This window comes from Petromyzon marinus, chromosome 32 (assembly GCF_048934315.1).
Source record: "Petromyzon marinus isolate PM22_M1 ecotype Great Lakes invasive population chromosome 32, UKy_Petmar_22M1.pri1.0, whole genome shotgun sequence".
Classification (NCBI taxonomy): domain Eukaryota; kingdom Metazoa; phylum Chordata; class Hyperoartia; order Petromyzontiformes; family Petromyzontidae; genus Petromyzon; species Petromyzon marinus.
Window position 1 is genome coordinate 962896 of NC_133698.1, and position 25803 is coordinate 988698.

At 48.8% G+C, this 25803-nt stretch overlaps 1 protein-coding gene across 2 annotated transcripts; it reads left to right on the forward strand.

The window, feature by feature from the left end:
* The first annotated feature begins 1159 nt into the window (after positions 1-1159).
* On the forward strand, positions 1160-24580 carry SLC10A2 (solute carrier family 10 member 2). Of its 2 annotated transcripts, XM_032964347.2 has the most exons (6): positions 1168-2449; positions 13323-13441; positions 15145-15233; positions 19022-19197; positions 20840-20997; positions 23018-24580. In XM_032964347.2, the coding sequence occupies exons 1-6, from the start codon at positions 2013-2015 to the stop codon at positions 23170-23172; spliced, it is 1134 nt and encodes a 377-aa protein (XP_032820238.1). In that variant the 5' UTR covers positions 1168-2012; the 3' UTR covers positions 23173-24580. The 2 variants fall into 2 exon arrangements, with proteins under 2 accessions (XP_075927316.1, XP_032820238.1); XM_076071201.1 differs by lacking the exon at positions 23018-24580 and having other exon boundaries at positions 1160-2449; positions 20840-21703.
* Positions 24581-25803: the final 1223 nt, after the last annotated feature.

Sequence of the window (25803 nt, forward strand, 5' to 3'; positions counted from 1 at the left end):
TAACATAGCCATTTCCGTGACCAGTCGCAAGCTAATCCCTGAGCTATTTGATATGTAAACCCCCTTTGTCAAGGTGCCTCACTTCTCCCAACCAGCTTAAAGTCGCTACGAATCTTAACAGCGTTCATTGAAGCTCTGTGGATGTGTAGGCCTTTACTTTAACATCTATTTCTGTGACCAGTCACAAGCTAATCCCTTAGCTATTTCAATGCTAAATTACTAGTTGCCTCTGTGGATGTGTAAGTTTTGACTTTAACATAGCCATTTCTGTGACCAGTCACAAGCTAATCCCTCAGCTATTTGCACAAGCTAATCCCTTAGCTATTTCAATGCTAAATTACTAGTTGCCTCTGTGGATGTGTAGGTTTTGACTTTAACATAGCCATTTCTGTGACCAGTCACAAGCTAATCCCTCAGCTATTTGATATGTAAACCCCTTTGTCAAGGTGCCTCACTTCTCTCAACCAGCTTAAAAGTCGCTACGAATCTTAACATCGTTCATTGAAGCTCTGTCGTCCCGACAGGTCTGTTCCTTTCACCTGAAGACGGCCGCTGGCGTTGTGGCCGAAACGTCGTGAGAATTTTATTGTGTTATCTTATTGTTTTATTCTCATTCTACGTGACTTTACCGAAAGAACCAAAGAAGATGAACCAAAGAGTATTAATGGAACGCTGTTATATACGATACATTCAATGGTGCCGTTTGGTTGTGGGTGTTTGCTTCGCAACCGTGGCAACAAAAATAAATGATTCCATGTGCTGAACTTGGCCGTACCACCGTTCCCAGGAGACATCACAGCGATGATGCTACACCACTCCGCTACTCCTGACGCGCTTATCTGCTGGCTTGACCACCTGGATGTGCGGTCGTAGTCGTTGCTCTGCATCTACATCAGCAGCCCCACGACAGGAAGAAAGTTTAGGACACTTGGCACGCGAATTGTACTGCTGAAAAACTTTTGTTTATGAGAAGCAATACTTTGTTTTTGTTTTAATGGCCCCCAGTGCTCGTCTTTATTCTTTTTTTACCTTTCACAAAAATGTGGTCGTTAAAGTTTTAAAACTTTGGAGCAGAGGATTATAAAACGTGGATGGCGAGAAGAGCGAGAAGTGGGGGGGGGGGGGCTGGTGGCGCGAGGCCGTCACGTGACTACCCTTTTACGACAAGTCCGGATAATTTGCCTTTTATGAAACAGCCCCGGGTACATTTAATGTTTAAACAACAAAAAACACTTCGTCTTTTCTAACGTAGTCGCGAGAAGTAGCCGCCGTCTTCACGATCAGAGACATTTTAATATTCAATTAATTCCATACCTTAATACAGGTTTTTAGGGGGGGTTGGATCGCGTAAATATTTAAATATGTCCTTAAACCCGCCACCACCCGACACAGCCAATTAGTAAGGTTTGTCACGTAAACAGAACATGCCAATTCGTTACTAGTACAGCACACCGGTGTGTTGGAGAGCCAAGCCACAACATTTACAATCTACAGCCAAATTCCATACCGTACCATACCTGTCAATCCCTTATTAGTGCCCCTACCTTATTACACACCAATTCAGAGCTTATTGGTCACCTCGTGCTTTTATAAATCTCAACATTCAGCCAACAAAGTCCCATCACAAGGGAAAAACACAAATAGACAAACTTGTTTTTTGCCCGGATTGAAACGGCTGTACGCTGGCCCTGAGAACTCCATTTCCCTGTACAAGAAGACGGGTAAACCGTCTGGGTTGACAACTACGTAATTCACATTGTCTTCGGTTTGCTGGAGTCGAAGAGCCTCAACGTCACCTCATCAGTGGCGTTGCCTTCTCAAGAATGTCGGCTCACGCCACCTGCCCTGCTCCCCGTAAAGTTCGCCATTTAATGTTCGCGTTAAACATTTGCGCACGGGAGGGGGGTGGAGGAGGACGGGGGATTTACAGCTCCGAGCCCCGACTATAAGGGGCCACGGCTTCTTCGGCAGCGGTGAGTGCGGCCTCCCGTGAGCGGCGAGCAGCAACCAAGATGCCGTACGAAGACTACGAGGCCGCGTCCTACTCCACCGTCATGCTCCGCTACTCCGCGACGGGGAACGTGTGGGCGTGCGACTCCAACGCGACGCTGTGCGAGGGCACGTCGTGCCTGGAGCCCGTGGGAAGCCACAACCAAGTGCTCAACTTCACGCTGAGCATCGTGCTCACGCTCATGCTGGCGCTGGTGATGTTCGCCATGGGCTGCACGGTGCAGATTCACAAGGTGATTGCTCACCTTCGCAATCCGTGGGGGATCATCATCGGGTTCGTGTGCCAGTTCGGCTTCATGCCCCTCACGGCCTTCGCGCTCGCCATAGCCTTCAAGATCGAGCCCATTCAGGCCATCGCCGTGCTCATCATGGGCTGCTGCCCCGGCGGAACGACCTCCAACATCATCACCTACTGGCTGGACGGGGACATGGACCTCAGGTGCGTGCGTCCGCGATGATGCGCACTCCCGAGTGTCCGTGAGGCTGCGCAACTCCCCGTTGAGTGGGGAAATTTGAGCACATCACATATATATTTCGTTCCCTGCTTTGCCTTCCAGCAAACTAGAGGATCGAATTGAAAGTTCTTGTCTTGGCCTTCAAGGTCCTGAAAAGGGATGGTAGCTCCATTACATCTGGGTGAACTGCTGAAGCCGTATGCTGCCCCTGTCCGGCAAATTTTATCCACCAAGTCCGGGTACCCTGAGTGGTACCAAGAACAAATCTGTGTTTAATGGGTGGCAGAGCTTTCAGTAGTTGTTATGGACTCACCGTCAGTCGAGGGTTTTAGAGATCGTGTGAAAACCACATTTAATTTTCTTTTGCATATCCCACACCTGTCAACCTCTTATCAGTGCCTACCTCATTACAGACCTATTTAGACCCTATTGGTCGCCCCGTGAGCTCATAAATCTCAACGTTTATCCTACAAAGTCCCATCACAAGGGAGAAACACACATGGGCAAAATCATGTTAATGCCCTATTGAAACGGCTGTACGCCGTATGGACCTGAAAACTCAATTTCCATGTACAAGAATACGGGGTAAACCGTATGGGGTGACACGGTATTGGTATACTTCTCTGTAAGCGGTTGTTTTCTTTTAGTTTTAACGTTCAGGCTTTTTTTACTGGGATTGTGTTGTAAAGCGCTGTGACGCCTTGTGTGAATGGCGCTCTGTACAGCTGAGATTTACTTAATAATACTAATCGCAGAAGAGACTGCACGGGAGGGGTTCGAGACGCAATAGGCCGGCTCGTCGTTCTGGGGCAGACGCCTTACTAGAAGAGGAGCGAGTTCCCACACTTTACCCCACCAAACGCAATCTATCGACCAACTAACTCGTGTACACATTTATATATTCTGCTGGGCGGAGAGAGGAGCGGGAGGGTTTAATGTGAAGGCCTCTGTCAACCCATTGCTGTAGGAAGGCCCTCTACTAGCGGCCTAAGCTTGCTTTAAAAAAATATTTATATTCACCACACACAATACACCATACCTGTCAATCTATACGGTTTACCCGTGTTCTTGTACAGGGAAATTTTGTTTTCAGGTCCATACGGCCGATTCAATACGAGCAACACTATTTTTTGTTTGTGTTTCTCCCTTGTGATATGACTTTCTAGGATGCACATTGAGATTTACAAGGGCACGGGGTGATCAATAAAGTCTGAATTGCTCTAATAAGATAGGCACTGATATACTGCACGCATTGTTATTAGTATGAACGTAGAGCCATATTTATAAAGTCTGAAAAGCTTCCAGATCCGCCTGTGATTTGCACTGATTTAGATGGAGCATTACTGGCGATAAACAAGCTCACAGTATGTGGAGTGAAACATCGGACACCACGCCGAACACCAAGCGGTTGATCCCGCAAACACGCGGCGCGATAGCACACTCGGATCCACGTCACCTGCGGGTTCTCAGCAGCACGCATATCCAGAACAAGAAACCCTGTGGACTGGTTTCCACCTTGTGTGTCTCATCAGCAGAGTGCGGCTTGTGAAACAAATACTGTGCTGCTTGGTTGCCAGCATGTTGTTGGCATCTGGCGTATGTCCATGAAACATTGGGAGTTCACCAGAGTTTTACCGAACTAGAATTTCGGCGGCCTACAAGCAACGGCCGTCGAAATTATCGCTCCTGCGGAGGAATTCTCAGCGCTTCGCACCTCGCCCGTCAATCCCACTGATGTCCCCCCCCCCCCCCCCCCAATGTGTACAGATACTACTGACTCTATTGTATGTAGGGTGTGTAGGCATATATGCCTAGAAAATAAAAATGGGGGGTGATCAACAATTGTGCATCTGATGGATTAACTTTTTACCCCCACATCTGGGGATGGAGGGGGGTCTCATTTTCTATAACTTTTAGATTCAGACCTTCTGAAAGGCTCTTATAATTTAGTTGACGGAGAAATGTCGGGCTTGTATAACAATAGATTGCCCAGACGTATTATTTTGCTGCTATAAATGTCCACACGATAAGCCACTTTGTTGAGCTATCATTTGTGGCCGGGTCGATTCTGGAAAAATAAGTTTCGTAACTCTGCGGGCTTTAGCTCAGTGAGAAGAGCGCCCGGTGCGGGTCTCAGCCAGCGCGGCCTCTCGCCGGCTCTGGCCGCTCTCAGTCCCCGCCAGTCACGACACCATAGCAGATGCAGATGCCTGCATATGTTGAACTTCTTTCGCACCGTACGTAGCCAACCGTGCTAATCGGAGGTTTGGGGGAAGGACAACAAACTAAACACAGCAAAAAAATGTTTTAAAGAAATAGTAGTTTTCAATCTAGATGATGATTTAAAAGTGCATAGCTCCAAGTGGCTTCCTAATACCGGAAGAGCGTTCCAGGCGGCCGCAGAAACGCATCCGAAAGCTGAGCACGGGCCCACACGGGCGTCGTCATACCTTGTACGATTATGTAAATGAGTATAACAATAGCTATTTCCTTCTGCTCAAATGGTCATTGAGCAGTTGATGCTCATCATCCGTTTACATTCATATGGCGGGGCGAGTTTATCCAAAAGACGACCACCAATAACCTTCCCACAAAGTGGCACTTCACTTTATCGACTCCCGGAGGAGTGATGGGATGAGTGAAGTCCCAGCCCGGATTTACAATCGTGGCCTTCCAATTCGCAGCGAGGCCGCTTGCTGCACCGCTGAGCCACGCGGCCGACAAAGAGCGCGGAGATCCGCGTTGACATCGCGAGCGATGGCGTCATCCCCTCGCCCCTGCTGGGTTTCAGTGATGTGTGCGTGTTGAACTTCTCTCGCACCGTACGTAGCTAATCATGCTAATCGGATGTGTGGGGGAAGGGCAACAAACTATATGGGTCTCTGTGCGAGTCTATGGGTCTCTCTGTGAGTCCTATATAAGTATGTATGTTGAACTTCGCTCGCACCGCACGTTGCTAACCATGCTAATCAGAGGTGTAGAGGAAGGGTAACAACCTATATGGGTTGTTATTTATGTAAGTCTATGGGTCTCTGTGTGAGTCTTTACGCGTAGCGACATGTCGCTCCGCGTAAACAAAGTTTAACCTTTACTTTAGTCAATGCTTTTACAGCCTCAGCATCTTTATATTCTTAGCTCTTTCGGTAAAGTCACGTTGAAGGGAAACAATAAAATAATAAAATATATAAGACAATAAAAATTCTCACGACGTTTCGACCATAACACAAACGGTCGTCATCAGGTGTGTCTGTTTGCATTAATTAATTTATTTTAAAACGGGTTATTTATTTATAAAACCGTCAGCGCAACGCGCAGCGATTTAGCAGTTTATTTAGAAGGCCTAGTCCATCTATGTTCTGAAAAGAGGAGGGGGGAGACGAAAAATTAATGTATGCTGTCTGAAAGCCACCGTAAGCGTGAACAATCAATTAAGACCTGAAATGGTTTATCAAATCTTTCCAATGATTGCTAAGCCAGAATCCATCTTCTCGGTTGAAATTGTCTCTGTGCTTGTATATGTGGATAGCCTCATGAGCGAATCTCTCATGGTAGCCAGATGGCTTACGAATAACCTCTGTCTTGGAAAAGTCAATGTCATGTGAGCCTACTGAATTATAACAATGATCTGCCACGGCCGAGGTGTTGGTCCTACCGTGTTTAAGGTCTGCTTTGTGTTCACGAATGCGGTCCGAGACATGGCGTTTGGTTTCTCCAATGTAACTACTACCACAGAGGCAACTTAGTTTGTAGACACCAGGGTACTGTATGTCCGGAATCACATCTTTTACAGACGGAACCAGATCACGGATTTTATGTAATGTGTTGAAACGGACCTGGATCTTGTGTTTCTTCAAGATTTTGGAGATCTTTTTTGTGATCCCCGCAATGTAGGGTAAAGTGATGGTTTTGAAAGGCTCCTCAAGAGGGTCCTTCTTCATGGTTTGAGTGATAGCTTTGCGGATTGTATAGTCGGAGTAACCATTAGCCTTAAGAGCTTGGTGTACGTGCTTGAGTTCACTGTCTATGTGTTCCTGGTCGGATATGCATTGGGCTCTATGGTACAGAGTCTTGATGAGAGAATTATTCTGTGATGGATGGTGGTGGGAATCCGGTTTCAGATAAGCATCCGTATGGGTAGCTTGCCTGTAGACAGAGTGGCTCATTGAACCATCAGGTCTCTTTTTTATTAGGACATCCAAAAAAGGTAGCTTGCCATCTTTTTCGACTTCCATGGTAAATCTGATGGCTGGGTGTATGGAATTGATGTGGTCGAAAAATTGGTCTAGAGCAGGCCGGCCATGTGGCCAGATGACAAAAGTGTCATCCACGTACCTCTTCCATAAGGTTGGGCGCAGAGTGGCAGTCTGGATGGCGTCAGTCTCAAATTTCTCCATGAAAATGTTAGCTATAACCAGAGATAGCGGGGAGCCCATTGGGGTGCCCTCAGTTTGTTTGTAGAAAGTTCCATTCCAAGTGAAGTATGTATTGGTTAATCAGTGTCTCACCAGGGGGGGTACCTCAGTGTTTAGTCCTTGATGAACCAAGTCTTCAATGATTGCGATGGTGTCAGGTACAGGAACCTTGGTGAATAAGGAAACTACATCAAAACTGACAAGCAGGTCGTCTGGGGACAGGGACATACCCTTGATTGTCGATACCAGGTGAGTATAATTTTGTACCGCAGAGGTGGTTTTTCCAGTGAAAGGATGCAGGATTTCAGTCACGAAAGCTTTAAATCAAAAGCCTCAGCATCGTTTTTATATTTTACAGAATTTACATCTAAGTAGTTTCATGCCGAGCTTCGCGTTTGATTGATATCCACAGTACATTTATTTCCATGGATTCGTCAGCCGAGGTTCTATCCACTGCTGGATGAAAGTCTCCCCAAGCCATCACCAGACCCCTCACAATCCCGCCATGTAACTGCGTGGATATCCACAGTACATTTATTTACATGGATTCGTCAGCCGAGGTTCTATCCACTGCTGGATGAAAGTCTCCCCAAGCCATCACCAGACCCCTCACAATCCCGCCATGTAACTGCGGGGGCTGCTGCCCCTCGCCTGCACCGAATTGTCGGGGCCGCTGTCCCCCGACTCCCCCGTTACGATGCGGGGGCTGCTGCCCCCTGCCTCCTCTGTTTCATTCTCACTACTGCTCCCCGACTGCTCTGTCGGGTTCGGGCTACCGACTCCCAACTCCTCGCCCCCCTGTGCTCCCGCCTTTGCTGCTGCCCGCGTAGGCATGTCTCAATCGGTAGGGCCGACGACTTTACATTTACGACGCGCTACGCGGGCTTAGTAGTGGGCGTGCTGCGGTGGGCGCGCGCGCAAAGCAAAACTCCGTCTTGTGCGTAAACAAAAGGGGTGCGGCGCACCGACGTGTGACTCCCCGGCCGGCGCTTAGCCCCCGGGATCCGTTCGCATACACTCACTACGTGCCCAGGCGCTAACGAACCCGACTCCGCTACCTGCCCGACTCCGTACACCAATCACACGCGAGGGACTTGGGGTCAGGGGTCAGAGGGCAGGGGCGCCCACCGTGCATTCGTCGCCGATTGGCGGGGACACCTCTGAGCCGATTTAAAGACCGTTTAAACAGCCACGCGTGTGTGCAAACACCAGACGCTACACTCCCCTATTCGCCATAAACAGCCGCGTATGCACAGGAACATAAATCACTCCACCCCCCTTTCCACACTCACAGCGACCACACGACACAGTTTTATCCTCTACTGGCGGTTTTATTCCCCACGAATAACCCGCTAAACTACGTGTGTTTGTGTGAGTCAGCAGACCCTAACTGGCCTATCCTTCGGGGATCCTGGACTCAATTTATTCTGCCTGGCGCCCCACTTTATACCCTCTGATTAATTAACCCAAACTCTCGTCTCCCTTACTTATGCTGACTTCCAATCTGAGGCGCCGGATTCTGTAGAAGGGCGATGCTGTGGGTCGTCTCCGTGGAGGATTGTGCCTGGCTGCGCTGAAGCTCGTCACACGGACGACTCGAACGGCCGGCTCCAACACTCCGCGGACTTCGATGACTTGAAGGACTATCTCCTTTATTGCCTGAATCACCCGCCTTTTTTCCTACCTATAACAAAGGCATTCCGCTGTTTCACCTCCTGGGCCTCCCGTCCAATCAGAGGCCTGGATTTTCCCACCCTTTTCATTCTCGGATCCTACGCTGGTGACGTCACCGCGGTGGTTCCTTGGACGTCCGCTCTCCGTTCTTCCCGCTATCAGCCCACTGACTCGTGTTTGTGTGTGTGTGGTTCCACTCGCGGTGGCTCAACGGCCCCCGCCGTGACCATGCAACTTTAATATCAGGTCACGGCGCTGCGGTGCACGTCAGCCTCGGGGGTAGATCGCCCAATTTCCCGGCCACAGGAAACCATGAAGCTTGATCCCATTAGGGGCTTCTGGATAAAAACCTGTCGGCCAGGTGACCTTCCCTCCCGGCTCTACGTGGGGTGTGTGTGCATTCATGTGGGGGGCGGCGAGGGGCGCGCAGCGTCGGCGCCGTCACTCCCCGGCGGCGGCGTCACGGTGGTGGGCACGGCTCTGACGGAGCGGCTCCGCTGTGACGGCACCACATAACAATCCACCGAGGTCCTCCACACCGAGCGGCCGATTTCATTGCTCCATCTCCACGGGGGATGTTCCATTCCTTGGCTGTCGCTCCGTTATGACCCTTGACCATTGGCTAAGGCTCAGTGCGTGCTCCGAGGGCGACGACAACCTGGCGGCTTGCTGCCGCGCATCGAGGTGAAGCTACCGGCGGTAATGGTGGTGCTCAAGGGAGACAACCTACGCCTCAAGTGCTTCGCTCTTGGGAACAGACACCGGAATCCTTGTGGCTGGAGGAGGAGCAGGAGGAGCGACCGTCTGGACAAGCATCCAGGGCAGATGTGGGTCGTCTTTGCCTAACACCGTAAAGCCTCTTCATACCAAAGATGCTGATTATTGCGGCGACACGAGGTTTCTAAAGGTTCGTGTCGAGGGGATTCCCTTTCAAGCCACCCGGCTGTGCTGTTCCCCATGGTGTCGCGGGAAGTGAAAGCGAATCAAACGTACGCGACACGACTCAACGACTGCAGCAGCGAGAGACGTCAAGGCACGACTGCTCCACGTGGCACCAACATCACGAGCTCCCTGTTTGGCTTCCCCCCTCGCCCTCGTCTGCGCGGTGCTGGTTGCGGCGGTGGTTTTGGCCTGCGGCCGCGGCTCCCACGGCTCCCGTCATGCAGCGGTCACAGCGTCATCGTCGAGAAGCCGGAGCGGCGCCTGGGAGCTGTGGACGCCCTCCCATTTACAATACACCGGGCATCTGGGTACAAGCTAGCACTAGCTCCACACCTGGATAATGTCACCACTCCACCGCTGACTTCCAATCAATCAACAACCACCTTCATCTGGACTGCATTGACATTTACCGAGAAACTGAACTAATTCGCCGTCCGCTTCACAGAGGCTCTGGTCGTATGTTCAATTACAACTACTCAACCCCAAACTCCATTCCATCCATCTGGTCCTGTTTGCGCACCACAACTTCCTCAATACGTCATCACAACACACGACACGTGCACCTAACCAATCTCCGCCCCATTCCTCGGTCCCCTCAATTCACCACGAAGCAAAGTCACCTGAAACTGGCTTTGCTCAACACCCGCTCACTAAACAATAAAAGCCTCATTTTAAATGAATTCATTACTGACAATAACCTGGATTTTCTCTGTATCACTGAAACTTGGCATAAACCTATGGACTATTTTGCACTCAACCAGACTACACCTACAGGATATACATACATGGACAAACCCTGATCTGAGGGGCGGGGAGGTGGTGTCGCTGCAGTGTACAGAAAAGACATTAAAACATCCACCATCTCCATCCCTGCTGTTCAGTCCTTTGACCACATCACTTTTAAACTCTCTGGTCCCACTGCTCTGGTCACTGCCATAATATACCGACCCCCCAAACCAAATCCTTCCTTTCTCTCTGACTTTTTTGACTTTTTAACTCAGTTATCTGCCATCTCACCTTCTGTTCTGCTCCTGGGAGATTTCAACATCCACATTGACACTGACTGTAAATTTGCTACTGAATTCCTGGAACTGCTACACTGCTTCAATTTCACCCAACATGTCAACTTTCCAACCCACAGCCGTGGTCATATTTTGGATCTGGCCTGCTCTACTGGTCTCACCATACCGCTCCTTGAGCCCCACAACCTCAACATCTCTGACCACCTGGCAATCACCATGAACATTGATCTCCCCATTTCTACAACCAAGGACAAAAGGACAATTTATTTCAGAAATCTTAAATCCATCTCTAGTCCTGTCTCATTCACTCACTCTGCTCCCTGGTACACTCCTATTCTGCACAAAATGAAATCCCGTAATCGTCAGCTTGAAAGGCTCCATAAGAAAACTGCTTTAATTGTTCATCTACAAGCTTACACAGATTACCTTCAGTAGTATAAGGAAGCTCTTAACACTACTCGGTCCACCTACTACTCACACCTCATACATTCTGGTTCTACCAACCCGAAGGCTCTTTTCTACACACTAAATAAACTTCTCAAGCCCAGTGACAATATCATCAACTCATTCACAACTGATAACTGCAACACCTTTCTATCATTCTTTCAGACCAAAATTGACACCATTTACACCAACCTGTCCTCTTCTGCCACCACTGTCTGCTCTGTCATTCCATCATTTGTCCCCCCCCCTACACCTCTCAGCCACTGTCTCAGTTCTCCCCAGTGTCGCCGGGGGAGCTGTCTTGTGCACCAGATCTTATTTATTCACGATGTACTTACAAAAAAATCCGCAGACTACCTGCTGGATCTCCTCTCTGTTTCAAAGAACAAATTTGACCTCAGTTCTTCGCTCCTTTACCAGCTTCACATTTCCTATTGCCGTACAAAAACTGGAGGAATGGCCTTTGCTATTGATGCCCCCAGGGTCTGGAATGCTATTGCCAATAAACTGCAACTTGAATCGCTACCAATGAGATCTTCTCTCAAAACTGCTCTAGAGGAGTTGTACACCCCTAGCTGCCACTGCTATTCATTGGCGTAAAATAAAATAAAATGTTTCGCTCCGGATGACGCTGCAAAGTATTATCTGTATTTTGATTTAGCGTGCTGATCTTAAAGGTGCATTGAAAAATTTGATACTCCGACTGATGCCTCTGTTGTTGTGGAGTAACTCATGCAGCCAGCTATGGCTCTAGGATTTGGTGTTACATGTTATTTACGTAGTTTATTGTAAAAATTCAGTCACAGTCGCTGTGATCACTGTTACGTTGCAATTATGGCTTTATTTTTTGGTGATTTCTAAAACGTTTTTTGGTTTGGACATGTTTGTTTTGTTGTAGTACGATGGCCTTAATCTAAGTTTTCTTGTGGTTGTTGTTTGACTTGCATCCCACTGGGATTTTTTGCACACATCGTTGGTGTACGGTGCTTTTTTCAGGAATATTTTGCTGTTTTTTTTTCATGGATTTTCTGTATGCACAGTCACATAGTCACTTTAGGATGTTTTTCTTATTCGTGTTTTTGTTTGTTGTGGTTGCACCCGATTCAAGAGCCGAATGGCTCACAGGGCTATACCAAAATAAAAAAACGAAACTACATCATCACGATCCTTGGGCAGATAGCCCGTAGGTGTCCACTGCACATGTCCACTTTCGTCTGTACATCCTTCTGGCACCAATCTCGAGCACGTGATATTAATCCGTACAATGCTGTATACCGCCATCTCCTGGCGAGCTAGGGTATAGCAACCTCCTCAACGCCCACGGGAAGAGAGTTTCACAGCCCATATTTGTGTGCGGTGATTCACCAACCCCCGCCGCTGCTGTTGCTGCTATCTCATGGTGTAGGATTATAGACAGCCCCGTGGGTAGCCCCCCCCCCCCCCCCATCGGCTTTGGCCGTGCTGAGCACCCCCACCACTGCCCACGTGCTCCTCCTGCGCAGAGCGCGGCCGATCCCGCGTCATCTCCGATCAGCGCGGTTGGCTACGTACGGTGCGAAATAAGTTTTAACATGCATACCGTACATATGCAAACGTACTTTCTGAGCCCACCGTGGCCACGGCGTCGCTCCGCAGCCCCCCTGCTGTACGTGTAGAATAACATTTGCACCGTACGTAGCCAACAGCGATCATCGGAGGTGCGGGGGAAGGCCAACAAACTCAAGAAATGCGTTTTCAATCTATACTTAAAGTGCATCGCTCCCAGTGGCTTTCTAATATCGGAAGGAAGAGCGTTCCAGCCGGCCGCAGAAGCGCGTCTGAAAGCGCGCGATGTGGTGACCACCGTACTCTTTGGTTCTATTGGCGTAAAGTCACGTAGGTGAAAATAAAATAACAAAAAATCACGACGTTTCGGCCACAACACAAGCGGCCTTCATCAGGTGAAGGGACGAGACTGTCTGGAGGACAGCGCTGGAGTGGAAGAAGCCACGCTTAGATCACGACCTTTAAGCTGTGTGAGAAGAAAAAGACCACGCGCCTTGACAAAGGAATTAGCATATAATTTAACATTGAAATGGCTCATTCAAATAGCTAAGTTAAAGTATACACATCCGCAGGGGTACCCCTTGACATTATTATTCTTTTCACCTACGTGACTTTACCCAATAGAACCAAAGAGTATGGATCCTAGCAGTCACGAAAGCTTTAAATCTAGAATTGGTGACCACCGTCTTTGTTCGATAGTTAGACAGCCGCTGCTGCGAGGATGACCACTGGAGTTCGCGTGATGGTTTATGCTCCTTGACAAGATCACCAAGGTAAAATTACCGTGTGCTATACGCTTCACGTGTATGTGTGTGCAGCATCAGCATGACCGTGTGTTCTACGCTGCTGGGCATGGGGATGATGCCGCTCTGCCTCTTCATCTACACCCAGACGTGGACGGACTCGGCCAGCATCGCCATCCCCTACGACAGCATCGGTGCGCCGACGCCCAGGGCGCCAAAACTGCCAAACTGACGGCAGCAAGTCTCCCCAGGGGCCCCTTCTGAAGTGCTCGATTTTTCAATTAAAACATCAGAATGAGAATATTTATTTATAACTGGAGGAATCCGATGAGCTATAAAGCTCTTTTTCACAGATGTTCCAGTTGGGGCTCAGGGGTCAGAACGTTAAAACAATAAACAATACACAAACACGACCGGAGTGCAAAGTATAGGAAAGGTAAAAAATAACGTGTGCGAGGGGGCAACACTCTCCCCATGCCCATGTGACAAATGATATTTACCTCGATTCGGGATTCACAAGACCATATGTGGGCAGAGACACGCCGCTACGGGCAATGCTACGCTTGCTTTATTTGGAGTATTTGGCTGCTATACATTTCCATGCGATAAGCCACTTCATTTGTGGCCATGTCGCATATGAAAAAGGGATATATAGCTCAGTGGTCCTTACCTGGTAAAATAAAGTAGTTTATTTTTTTCATACATGAGCAGATTACTGATCACTGATCGGTGATTTCATCGGATGTCCAATGATATTGTGTCTGATGGTATTTTACCCCTCCGATTAGCATGGTTGGCTTCGTATGGTGTGAAATAAGTTCAACATGCATATTGTGTTTCAGCGCATCTTGCACTGCGCGTCAATCAATCCGCCTCGGCGCACAGTCATATTTGCATTTGTTTCACCGCAGTAAATAGATTTTGGCGCGTAAAAACCCGCGGAGAATAGGATGCATGTCCCAGGCAATTCCTTTCATTCGTTTTGGCATTTACAGATAATGGGAAGCCGTCCCACAAACAGGGGCAGGAAAAATCCACAGATAATTGTGATAGGGCCACGTATAGTAGGTAGGTTCACGAACCCTACAGCGATGCAAGGATAAAAGTATTAATGGCTTGGGATGAGCAGTTACATATGTAGGACCTTTTTGCCACTACCAAGAAGATGGAAAAAATAAGAATAGGTTTTACCCTTTGTGGCAATAACTCAGGTGTTTCAAAGACAATGCATATGTTATCAGAGAATGTTTGTTTGCATGTTTATGCCACAAATACGTGTAGTTAAATGCAGACTTGATGCCTTTTAAAAGGTATCTGTTTAGTGTTTGAACATCTTCACACCTCCTGCTTTTATTTCCAGAAAGGGTAAAGCCGATTCTTATTTTTTACCCGAACCCTACAGCGTCCATGGGTAATGAGAGTTGTGGATAATAGGATCACGGATAAAGAGAAGTTCTGCTCTGTGAATCTATTTGCAAGAGCATGCTATGCAGGTCAGAAGCAGAATATGTATTTATACTGAAGGAAACCGATGAGCTACAAAGCTCTTTTTCACAAATGTCCAGCAGGGGCAGGTCAGAACTTTACAACAATAACATACAATAATAAAACACGATAAGAGTCCAAATTATAAGAAGGTAAACAAATTCACTTAAAACAATTTCAAATAAAAGCAAACTTTTTATTTTATTTTACCAGTTAAAGCCCACTGAGCTATTAACTTTTTTTTTCATAAATGACCTGGCCACAAATGATAGCTCAACAAAGTAGCTCATCATGCGATGAGATACCTCAATTTCCAGTTCTCTCTCTGTGTGTGTGTACGCGGCCCGCGCACTCTGCATGCCATGCCGTGCCCACTGATGCCACTGCTGTTGCCAATGTCGCTGTTCTGTAGGCATCACCCTCGTCTCGCTGGTCGTGCCCGTGGCGTTTGGGATGTTCGTGCAGTACAAGTGGCCCAAGAAAGCGAAAATCTTAGTCAAGGTAATGCTCTACAATTGTTCCTACGTATGTTATATGTGTGTACGTGTGTTGAACTTCTGTTGCGCCGTACGTAGCCAACTGCGCTAATCGGAGGTACAGTGGAAGGACAACGAACTAAACACAAAAAGCAGATCTAAAGAAATGAGTCTGCAATCTAGATTTCAAAGTGCATAGCTCCAGTGGCCTCCTAACATCGGAAGGAAGATCGTTCCAGAAGCGCACCTGAAAGCGTGCAATGCGGTGATCACCGTATTTGTTCGATGGCCAGCCAAAAGCCGCCGCTGCGAGGATGCCCGGAGTTCGCATGATGGTGGTTTATGTTCCATGACGAGATAAGCAAGGTATTGTGGTTCATCTGTGGCAAACACTTTGTGTGTAGTGAGAGCGATCTTATAATGTGTTCGTTCGGCAACTGAAGCCAATGTAGCTCGGCGAGCACCGGATGGCCATGGTGGGATCTTGCAATACCCGTTACGACACAGGCATGCCTCATTTTCCCATATACACACACACGATATATTATATATACACAATATATTGTATTTTATATACACATGATTTATTGTATTTTATATTCATGATGTACAGTATGTATTATTAACCTGTTTTAATCATTCCACAACTTTTATAAACAATATATGCTTATGCTCCTAGTCGTATTTAGCATCAGAGGTTAACATCTTTTATGCTAATCACTGACCTATGTAAAGTCTGGCAGCGATTTTTGTAAACACATTTCAAAGAAATTTGTCAGAGGCTAACGCCCAAAGCGTGGCCTGCAGGGTAAGTGTCTTTCCAATGGGCCTGATGACATAGCCCCCATGTGGCCCGAGGACACGTGGCCCACACGGGTGAGGTCGCCTCTCAAGGGATAACCAAGGGGCATTGTGGAGGTGGCAAGTCTAGAGTTAGATCCGTGACAGACGCCTGCAGGTGATGCGTTGAGTCCCAGGTGTTTCGAACAAAATCAGTAGCTCTGCCATTATTGGAGATAAAAAATTGCTCTCTGCCACCGTGCACCCCCTACCACCACGGGATGCATTTGATCGATTGGTCTCAGCTCACTAAGTGAACATTTTGCTCGCTTTGCGAACAAATTGGTCTCAATTCAAATTGCTCACGATAGCGAATTCTCATATAAAGAATGCTGGCTAAGCGAGACACGCGGCTGTATAGGCCACACGGCATACGCTGTGTGTACACAGCATACGCAGTGTGCACATACAGAGTGTACACATTGTGTACATACGGTTGTGTACATGGCCACTCGCCGCCGTGTATATCTCCCTCATGGCACCGCAGCCTCTGACGATAACGTAACTCGTCGTGACTGTTGCCGTGACCGTTGCTGACCTCTCTTGGCCTGCGTCTCCACTCAGAGGCGTTGGCCTCGCCTCAGCCAGGGCACGCTAGAGGGACGGTGGCCCCGTGAGTCCTGGCCACGGGGGCAGCTCGTTGTCGCTCGGTTAATGAATGCCGTCGTCACTAATCCGGTTTATAAAAGGAACACTACCGCTTAAGTTATTATATTTAAGTAAAATTATGATCTATTCCACGTGTTTATCCACGAAAGCCTCACTGAGTCTCAAGATTCGTTGTGTTCGCAGTAGCGGGCAATGTTGCTGCTGCTGCGTGATCCAAATTTAATAATTTGCAGCAACTGTATTTTTTCAGCATTGCGATGTTTGGTCAACACCAGTTACACTTCTACATTGAAACCCATGCAGAATGAGGGGAGAACATAAACACCACACGCAGAATGGCGCTCGAGTCGGGAATTGAAACCAGGCCCTTCTTGCTGTGAGGTGCAAGCGTTGCCCGGTATCAACTCTGTGCGAGTCTATGGGTGCCCCGGTGGCGAGATATTAACTATCTCCAACCACTCTGTGGGAAAGTTCACAGTGGTTGTCCTATGGACAGTCTTGCCCCTGCCATAGGAATGGCTCAGTGTTGTTTACAGAAGATGAGCACCAATCCAACAATGCTCATTTGAGCAGCAGGAAACCACTCTGACTTGTAAAAACTGCTTCTATATCGCAGTAGTGATATTCATCGTTGCAGCGGATGTATTATTTAATTTAAATTGAGTGGGTCTGTCATTTAGGTGAATGGTTGTCCTTCGAGATGTTAACTCCCTCGCCGGGTATACAGGATGCGTGGGTTCAATCCCGACCCTGACGCCTGGTGTATACAGGAGGCGTGGGTTCAATCCCGACCCTGACGCCTGCTGTATACAGGAGGCGTGGGTTCAATCCCGACCCTGACGCCTGCTGTATACAGGAGGTCGTGGGTTCAATCCCGACCCTGGCGCCTGCTGTATACAGGTCGTGGGTTCAATCCCGACCCTGACGCCTGCTGTATACAGGAGGCGTGGGTTCAATCCCGACCCTGATGCCTGCTGTATACAGGAGGCGTGGGTTCAATCCCGACCCTGACGCCTGCTGTATATTTGGAGTTTGTGTGTCTCTTTCAAGCGTTTTAGAGTATTTGGCTGCTATACATTTCCATATAATGATAAGTCACTTCGTTGAGCTATCATTCTGCAAAAAAGTTATGCAGCTCGGTGGGCCTTAAATGGTAAAACATACAACTTGTTCATAGTATAGTTGTATAGCTTCAACACATACTTGAGCGTATTGGTACAAGACAGAGGAAAGTGTAAACAAATTATGAAATGTGCAGTGGACACCTACGGGGTATCTGCCCCTGGATCGTGATGACGATGATGACGATAGTTTCAACTTTCCCCTCGTTTAACACGTAGGCTTTCGCGACCAATATCATCCAGAACAATGTGCATGCATAATGTACGTTTATTGCCATATGAACAACCGAACCGGCAATGGATATCCATTGTCATTGATATGCATTTATTTACTCCCCCCCCCCCCTCGCACAAGAAGGGCTCCCAAACGATGCCATCATATCTACCCCTCTATTTAAGTGTATTCGTCGGTGTCAGGCATTGTATCTAGCATTGTTATGCACACATGTGTCCATAGGGGGTGGTAACCCGGGATAGGCAGGATGAGCCGGGCCGTTGGGACACTAGGCTCTCCCAACCCCAAGAGAGGGGTTGGGGAAGATATTTCAGAGCCCCCTAGAGCGTTTCAGAAGGGAGGCATGGCCAGGGGCGGAGAGACCCTGGCACGAGTATAAAAGCCGGACCTCTGGACGAGTCCGGCAGTCTTCGTCAAGCTGAAGAAAGAAGACCAGCGAGGCTTGGACCCTGGGAACCCCCAGACCAGCCGTCCTTCTAAGGGCCGGGGCTGCAGTGGGCCAGTGGTTGGGACCCGAGGACCTTGGCTGGAGGAACGCGAGTGTAGTCCGAGTGGTTAGGACACGCTATCCCGGATGCTGTACCTCCTTAGGTATCGGGTAGAGGGGCCGCTACCCCTCTGTGTTAGGGACCCGTGTATCCCGCAGTTGTATTGAATAAACGTGTGCCTCAAGCGCTTCGTCTCCGGTCTCCCTGGAACCCACTACATAAGGAATGAAACAGGAGGATTTCTCCACAAATCTGGCTGTCCGCCTGATGAAGCTAGTTGTAATTACTGGCGAAACGTCATATATAGAGGGTAAATGTTGTGGCTTTGGTCTCCAACACACCGCAATGCTGTACTAGTAACGAATTAGCATGTTTTGTTTACATGACAAACCTTACTAATTGGCTGTTAGATGGTGGCGGGTTTAACGACACATTTAGATGTAACGCGATCTAACCCCAAAAATCCTGTATTAACTTTCTCACGTTAACTCTTCACCTCCTTCTCCTCGCCGCTGCGCAGATCGGCTCCGTACTCGGGGGCATCCTCATCATCGCCATCTCCGTGGCCGGGGCGCTGCTCTACCAGGGGGCCTGGGACACCGAACCCGCCATGTGGATCATCGGTTGCATCTTCCCCATCATCGGCTACGTGCTCGGCTTCGGCCTCGCCAAGCTCGTCAACCAGCCCTGGCAGAGGTGTGCACGGCACTCCACCGTCTTCCTGGGAAGGCCGCATTGATTCCGAAGACTCGTGTTCGGGAGGTTGCTGCCACAGTGGGAACTTTAGCCGCTGCCTAGACAAGAGTGCTTGGCTTCTTGCAAGTCGACATCTTATGGGTCTCTGTGTGAATCTGTTGGTCTCTGTGTGATTCATATGCGCCTCTATGCGAGTCTATGGGTCTCTATGTGAGTCTGTGGGTCTCTGTCTGAGTCTGTGGGTCTTTATGTGAGTCTATGGGTCTCTATGTGAGTAAGTGGATCAATATGTGAGTCTTCGGTCTCTATGGGAGTCTATGGGTCTCTATATGACTCTTATGAGTCTCTATGTGAGTATAACGGTCCCTATATAAGTCTGTGGGTCTCTATGTGACTCTTATGGGTCTATATGTGAGTCTGTGGGTCTCTGTATGAGTCTGTGGGTCTCTATATGAGTGTATTTCTCTTTATGTGCGTCCATCGGTCACATTGAGTCTGAAGACTATTTTTCAGCAGGGTCCTACTCCATTGGAATGTTTGGGACTGTCCAGAATGTCTCCTAAAGGAATGATTTTCTGGTGCGTTGCATCCTCCTCGCCTTATCTATGTATGTACGTTGAACTTCTTTTGCACCATACATAGCAAACCGTGCTATCTAGTCCTCACTTTTTTATGAACCTGGTCACGGGAATAGGTTTTAGCCTTTCTGGCAATATAACAGGAGGTGTTAAGATGTTCAAACACCAAAGGGAAACCTCTTGCAAGGAATCATGCCTGCATTAACCATACAACGTACTTGTGGTGAACATTCATACTTTGATACTGGCAAAAAGGTCCCATTTTTGGTCACAGGACTATGGGGATACAGGGCATGGTCGTGTATGAAATTCCGAATTCGTTTTTGGGTTTGGCCACGTAATTGTGTGGCCAAATGTTTGTCGTGTAAACCCTCCACCACCCGACGCAGCCAGATTGGCGATATCGGGCGGTGGAGCATTCTGTGGCCTAACCTAAAATCTATTTTATGTAATCATAATGTTTACTGCGGACACCCACGGGTTAATATTTGGCATTATTACGTATAGGCGTGCCTTGTACATTGGACCCATAATATGTGTGGGACATGCGTTCTGGAGAATGGCGCGAACATTAAGTGTCCGCGAGTATTCATATTCAGAGCTTATTGGGAGAATAGCATAGACATATATATTACGTACGTATGTATGTACAACTTTTTTGTCACTGTACTTAGCCAACTGTGCTGATCCGAGGCACAGGGGAAGGAGAGCAACACAACACAAAAAGGGGTTCGCTGTACTCTAGTCCACGTAAACCACGGATCACAGATCACACCTCCAAATGGCGCGTACGGGGTGAAAGAAGTTCAACGTATGTACACATACACACGCAGGCCGTGGCATCGTTGGCACGAGGAGGGCTTAGCCAGAACGCGTCGCGACCAGAAGGGATGGTGAGTGACGGTCGAGAACAACCACAGAGTGGCAGCCCAGGGACGGGACACGTCCGAGATAGGGAGCGATGAGATCAACTGGCATGCGGTGTGTGGGGGACTGTCGCTTCATCGAGCAGTGGATTCACAACGGCGGTGGCGTGTCTCCAATCGCGTGTCTTTGTGCGACAGGTGCCGCACGATCGCCATGGAGACTGGGGCCCAGAACAGCCAGCTGTGCACCACCATCGTCCAGCTGTCCTTCACTCCCGAGCAGCTCGTGCGCATGTTCACATTCCCGCTCATCTACAGCGCCTTCCAGATGGCCACCGCTTTCATCTTCGTGGCGAGTACGTTGCATCGCTATTGCAACAACAACATCAAGAACAACATTGACTCGTGTACCCGGGAAGGCCACAGGAGGGCCCTGCTACAGTGGAACGTTGGACCGATTTCAGTTATGAGTGTTTGGCTGCTTCGAGTCCACGTGACTCTGTGGGCATCTATGTGAGTGAGTCTCTGGGTATCTGTGTGAGTCTCTGGGCATCAGTTTGAGTCTATGGGTATCTGTGTGAGTCTATGGTTATCAGTGTGAGTCTATGGGTATCAATGTGAGTCTAGGGGTATCTGTGTGAGTGTGAGTCTATGGGTATCAGTGTAAGTCTATGGGTGTCCGTGTGAGTCTGGTTATCAGTGTGTGCTTATGGGTATCAGTGTGAGTCTAAGGGTATCTGTGTGAGTTTATGGGTAATCTGTGTGATACTCGGGATATCAGTGTGAGTCTACGGATATCTATGTGAGTGTATGGGTAGTAGTGTGAGTCTCTGGGTACTCTGTGTGAGTCTAGGGGCATCTGTGTGAGCCTCTGTGAATCTGTGTGAGTCTTTGGGTATCTGTGTGAGCCTATGGGTATCTTTGTGAGTATCTGGGTATCTGTGTGAGTCTATGGATATCTGTGTGAGTGTATGGGTATCAGTGTGAGTCTATGGGTATCTGTGTGAATCTAGGGGTATCTGTGTGAATCTAGGGATATCTGTGTGAGTCTATGTGGATCAGCGTGAGTCTATGGATATCTGTGTGAGTGTATGGGTATCTGTGTGGGTATCTGGGTATCAGTGTGAATATAGGGGTATCTCTGTGAGTCTCTGGATATCAATGTGAGTCTCTGAGTATGTGTGAGTCTCAGGGTATGTGTGTGAGTCTATGGGTATCAGTGTGAGTTTATAGGTATCAGTGTGAGTTTATGAGTATCAGTGTGAGTCAAGGGTATCTGTGTGAGTCTATGGGTATCATTGTGTGTCTATGCATATCTGTGTGAGTCGATGGGTATCTGTGTGAGTTTATGGGTATCAGTGTGAGTCTATGGGCATCAGTGTGAGCCTCTGAGTATCTGTTTGAATTCAGGGGTATCTGTGTGAGTCTAGGAGTATCTGTATTTGTCTCTAGATATCAGTGTGAGTCTATGGGTATCTGTGTAAGTATGACTATCTGTGTGAGACTATGGGTATCAGTGTAATTATCTGGGTATCTGTGTGAGTCTATAGATATCAGTGTGGGTTTAGGGGTATCTGTGTGAGTCTCTGAGTATCTGTGTGAGTCTAAGGGTATCTGTGTGAATAGCTGGGTATATGCGCGAGTCTACGGGGTTATCAATGTGAGTCCCTAGGTATCTGTGTGAGTCTAGGGTTATCGGTGTGAGTCTAGGGGTATCTGTGTGAGTCTAGGGGTATCTGTGTGAGTCTAGGAGTATCTGTGTGAGTCTCTGGATATCAATGTGAGTCTGGGGGTTATCTGTGTGAGTCTATGGGTATCTGTGTGAGTCCATGGGTATATGTGTGAGTCTAGCAGTATCTGTGTGAGTCTCTGGATATCAATGTGAGTCTTGCGGTTATTTGTGTGAGTCTATGGGTATCTGTGTGAGTCCATGGATATATGTGTGAGTCTATGGGGTTTATAAATCTGAGTCTCTTGGTATCTGTATGAGTCTAGGGGTATCTGTGTGAGTCTAGGGGTATCTGTGTGAGTCTAGGGGTATCTGTCTGAGTCTCTGGGTGTCTGTGTGTGTCTCTGGATATCAGTGTGAATCGAGGGGTATCTGTGTGAGTCTGTGAGTGTCTTACGTGAATCTATAGGTATCTGTGTGAGTCTATAGGCATCAGTGTGAGCCTATGGGTATCTGTGTGAGTCTATAGGTATCAGTGTGCATCTCTGGGTTTTTGTGGGAGTCTATGGGTATCAGTGTGAGTTTAGGGGTATCTGTGTGAATCTCTGAGTATCTGTGTGAGTCTATGGGTATCAGTGTGAGTCTAGCGATATCTGTGCGGGCATGTAATCACAGTGAACATTTCGTGGCGTGTGCACGTGTCCCAGTCTATCAGATTTACAAGCGCAAATTCAAGAAGACGCCTCCTCTGGCGACGTCAAACGGCACTGCCGGATTGGAGGCGGACAACAGCGCATACAACCCATATGAGGACGCAGGCAGCTTCGTCAAACATCGGGAGATCGCCGGCACTTCTCTGTAGACGCTGCAGGATGGGGGGGGGGGGGGGGGCAGGGGGAGTCGGACATGGCACCGGCCTCACGTGTTGGTGGGGCCCGTGCCGCTCCACTCTGCAGTTCGGCGCGACGTCCGGCGTTTCGGTCCACCACCGTGCTGGGGTGCTACTTCTGGAACTGAAAAAAATTACTCAAATTGAGGAAGCACAAAAATTAGGTTTGTGAAGAAGCTTCCGGAACGGTTGGCGGAGTGAAACGTCAGATGTCGCGCTAACGGCAGCGTGGAGCGGCATGGCCCCCACAACGTAGCGGAGAGTTGTGGGGTGGCGGTTGCCGCATTGTTGAAGTGAGAATGAAAACCTTAGGCAATGGTGGCGAGATGTTAACTATCTCGCCTGCTGTACAGAAGGTCGTCTCTCCCCCTGTGGTTGCGTGGATTTTTCTCCGGGTCCTCCGTTTTTTCCCTCCACATTTAGAATCAACATCATGCGTTTAGAGTATTTGGCTGATGTAAATTTCTACGTGATGATACGCCACTTCGTTGAGCTATCATTTGTGGTCACTTACGAAAACTAACTATGTAGATCAGTGGGCCTTACTTGGTATATTATTATAATCCTGGGCCCGTGATGTTCAAGTGAGATTGAAAACCCTAGGCCGTGCACTTGCTGCATCACCCTCGCTTTCCCCAGCAACGTCCTCATTTACCCCCTATAGCCACGTAGCCTGCACGTTGGGACATTATACTCGTATGGACGAAACGTGACTTCGTATGTAGAGCAAGGGAATACGTAAAGCATTCTGGATGCCTACTGAAAGACAAGGCTTACGAGTGTTAATGTTGAAAAGAGTTTAAATGTGGACATGAAATTTGTCCGATATGAAACGCAATGTAAGAGGGGTGGGGAAGTGTATTTTTCCGTATGTATGTACGTCTGTACGTATGTGTGTATGTATGTTGAACTTCTTTCGCACCGTACGAAGCCAACCATGCTAATCAGAGGTGAGGGATGTAATGGAACACTCTGTGCAGAACACCCAGACACCTGCGTAGAGCAAAATGTGACATTTGCCATCGTGTTAATGGTTGATAAAGTCATGGCGTAGAGGGAGCTTCACATGTGTATGGCTAATGTACAGGATGTACGTTGAACTTCTTTTGCACTGTACGTAGCCAACCGTGATAATCGGAGGTGCGGTTACAGTTTTAACAAGCAAGTTTAAAGTGTTTCAAGTTTCATTTATGAGGTATAGCCCTGTGAGCCTTGCGGCTCTTAAGTCGGGTGCAACCGCAACAAACAAAATATGAATCTACATTGCAGAAAACTATTACACCACAACCAGACCAAAATAAAGCTACAAAAACAATGTAACAACAGTAATCATAGGAACTGTGATTTTAAATTTAACAATAAACGATATACATAACACGTACGACAAAACCTGCAGCCATAGCTGGCAGAACGACACTCCCAGTGTATGATGTGTGAGTGAGTCAGCAGCAGCGTGAGTGTATGATGTGCGAGTCAGCGTATGATGTGCGAGTCAGCGTGTGATGATTGAGTCAGTATTAGGTTGAGTGAGTGTATGATGTGTGAGTCAGCGCACGATGTGTTAGCGCATGATGAGTGAGTCAGTATATGATGTGTGAGCAAGTCAGCGGCAGTGTGAGTTAGTGTATGATGTGCGAATGAGCCAGCACACGATGAGTGAATCTGTGTATGATGAGTGAATGGATCAGTGGTTGTGCGAGTGTATGATGTGTGAGTAAGCGCATGATGAGCGAGTCAGTGCATGATGTGTGAGTGAGTCAGTGCATGGTGTGAGTGAGTCAGTGCATGATGTGTGAGTCAGTGCATGATGTATGAGAAAGTCAGTGTTGGCTCCCTCTGCTCGCGCCGTCGCCCCCCACCCCCCCCCCCCGGCTCCGTCGCCCCTCCCCCCAGGCTCCGTCGGCCCCCCCTGGCTCCGTCGGCCCCCCCCTGGCTCCGTCGCCCCCCCCCCGGCTCCGTCGGCTCACCCCTGGCTCCGTCGGCCCCCCTGGCTCCGTCAGCCCCCCCCCAGCTCCATCGGCCCCCCCCTGGCTCCGTCGGCCCCCCCCGGGTCCATCGGCCCCCCCCCCGGCTCCGTCGGCCCCCCCCCCGGCCCCGTCGGCCCCCCCCGGCTCCCCCGGCTCCGTCGGCTCCGTCGGCCCCCTCGGCTCCGTCGGCTCCCTCGGCCCCCTCACAAACGGCCCCCACCAGCCGCTGCTGGGAGCGCGGCCCGGGAGCGCCCCGGGAGCGCCCCGGGAGCGCCCCGGGAGCGTGCGCGCCTCAGGCGGCCATCTTGCGGATGGCCTGCAGGGCCGAACCCAAACCATGAAACTCTGGCCTTACAGGAAGACATCTGACTCATGGGCCATTGAGGGCTAGGGGCGGTTGTTCTTCACTTTCATCGTACTTGCATCAATCAGTCATCCTGGCTAATGCCATTTGATGACGCGTGGTGATGGTGGAGATTGTGGGCCCTATGCATTGTGAGGGGCTTTGCTAGGGTGAATATCATTTCCACGGTCACCCACACGTGCCGGCTGAGTGATCGTGGCCAAACCCCCTCTTTGATCAATCGGTGCAAGATTTGTAACGCGTAAACCACATTCGGCGAAGAGCTGAGACAGA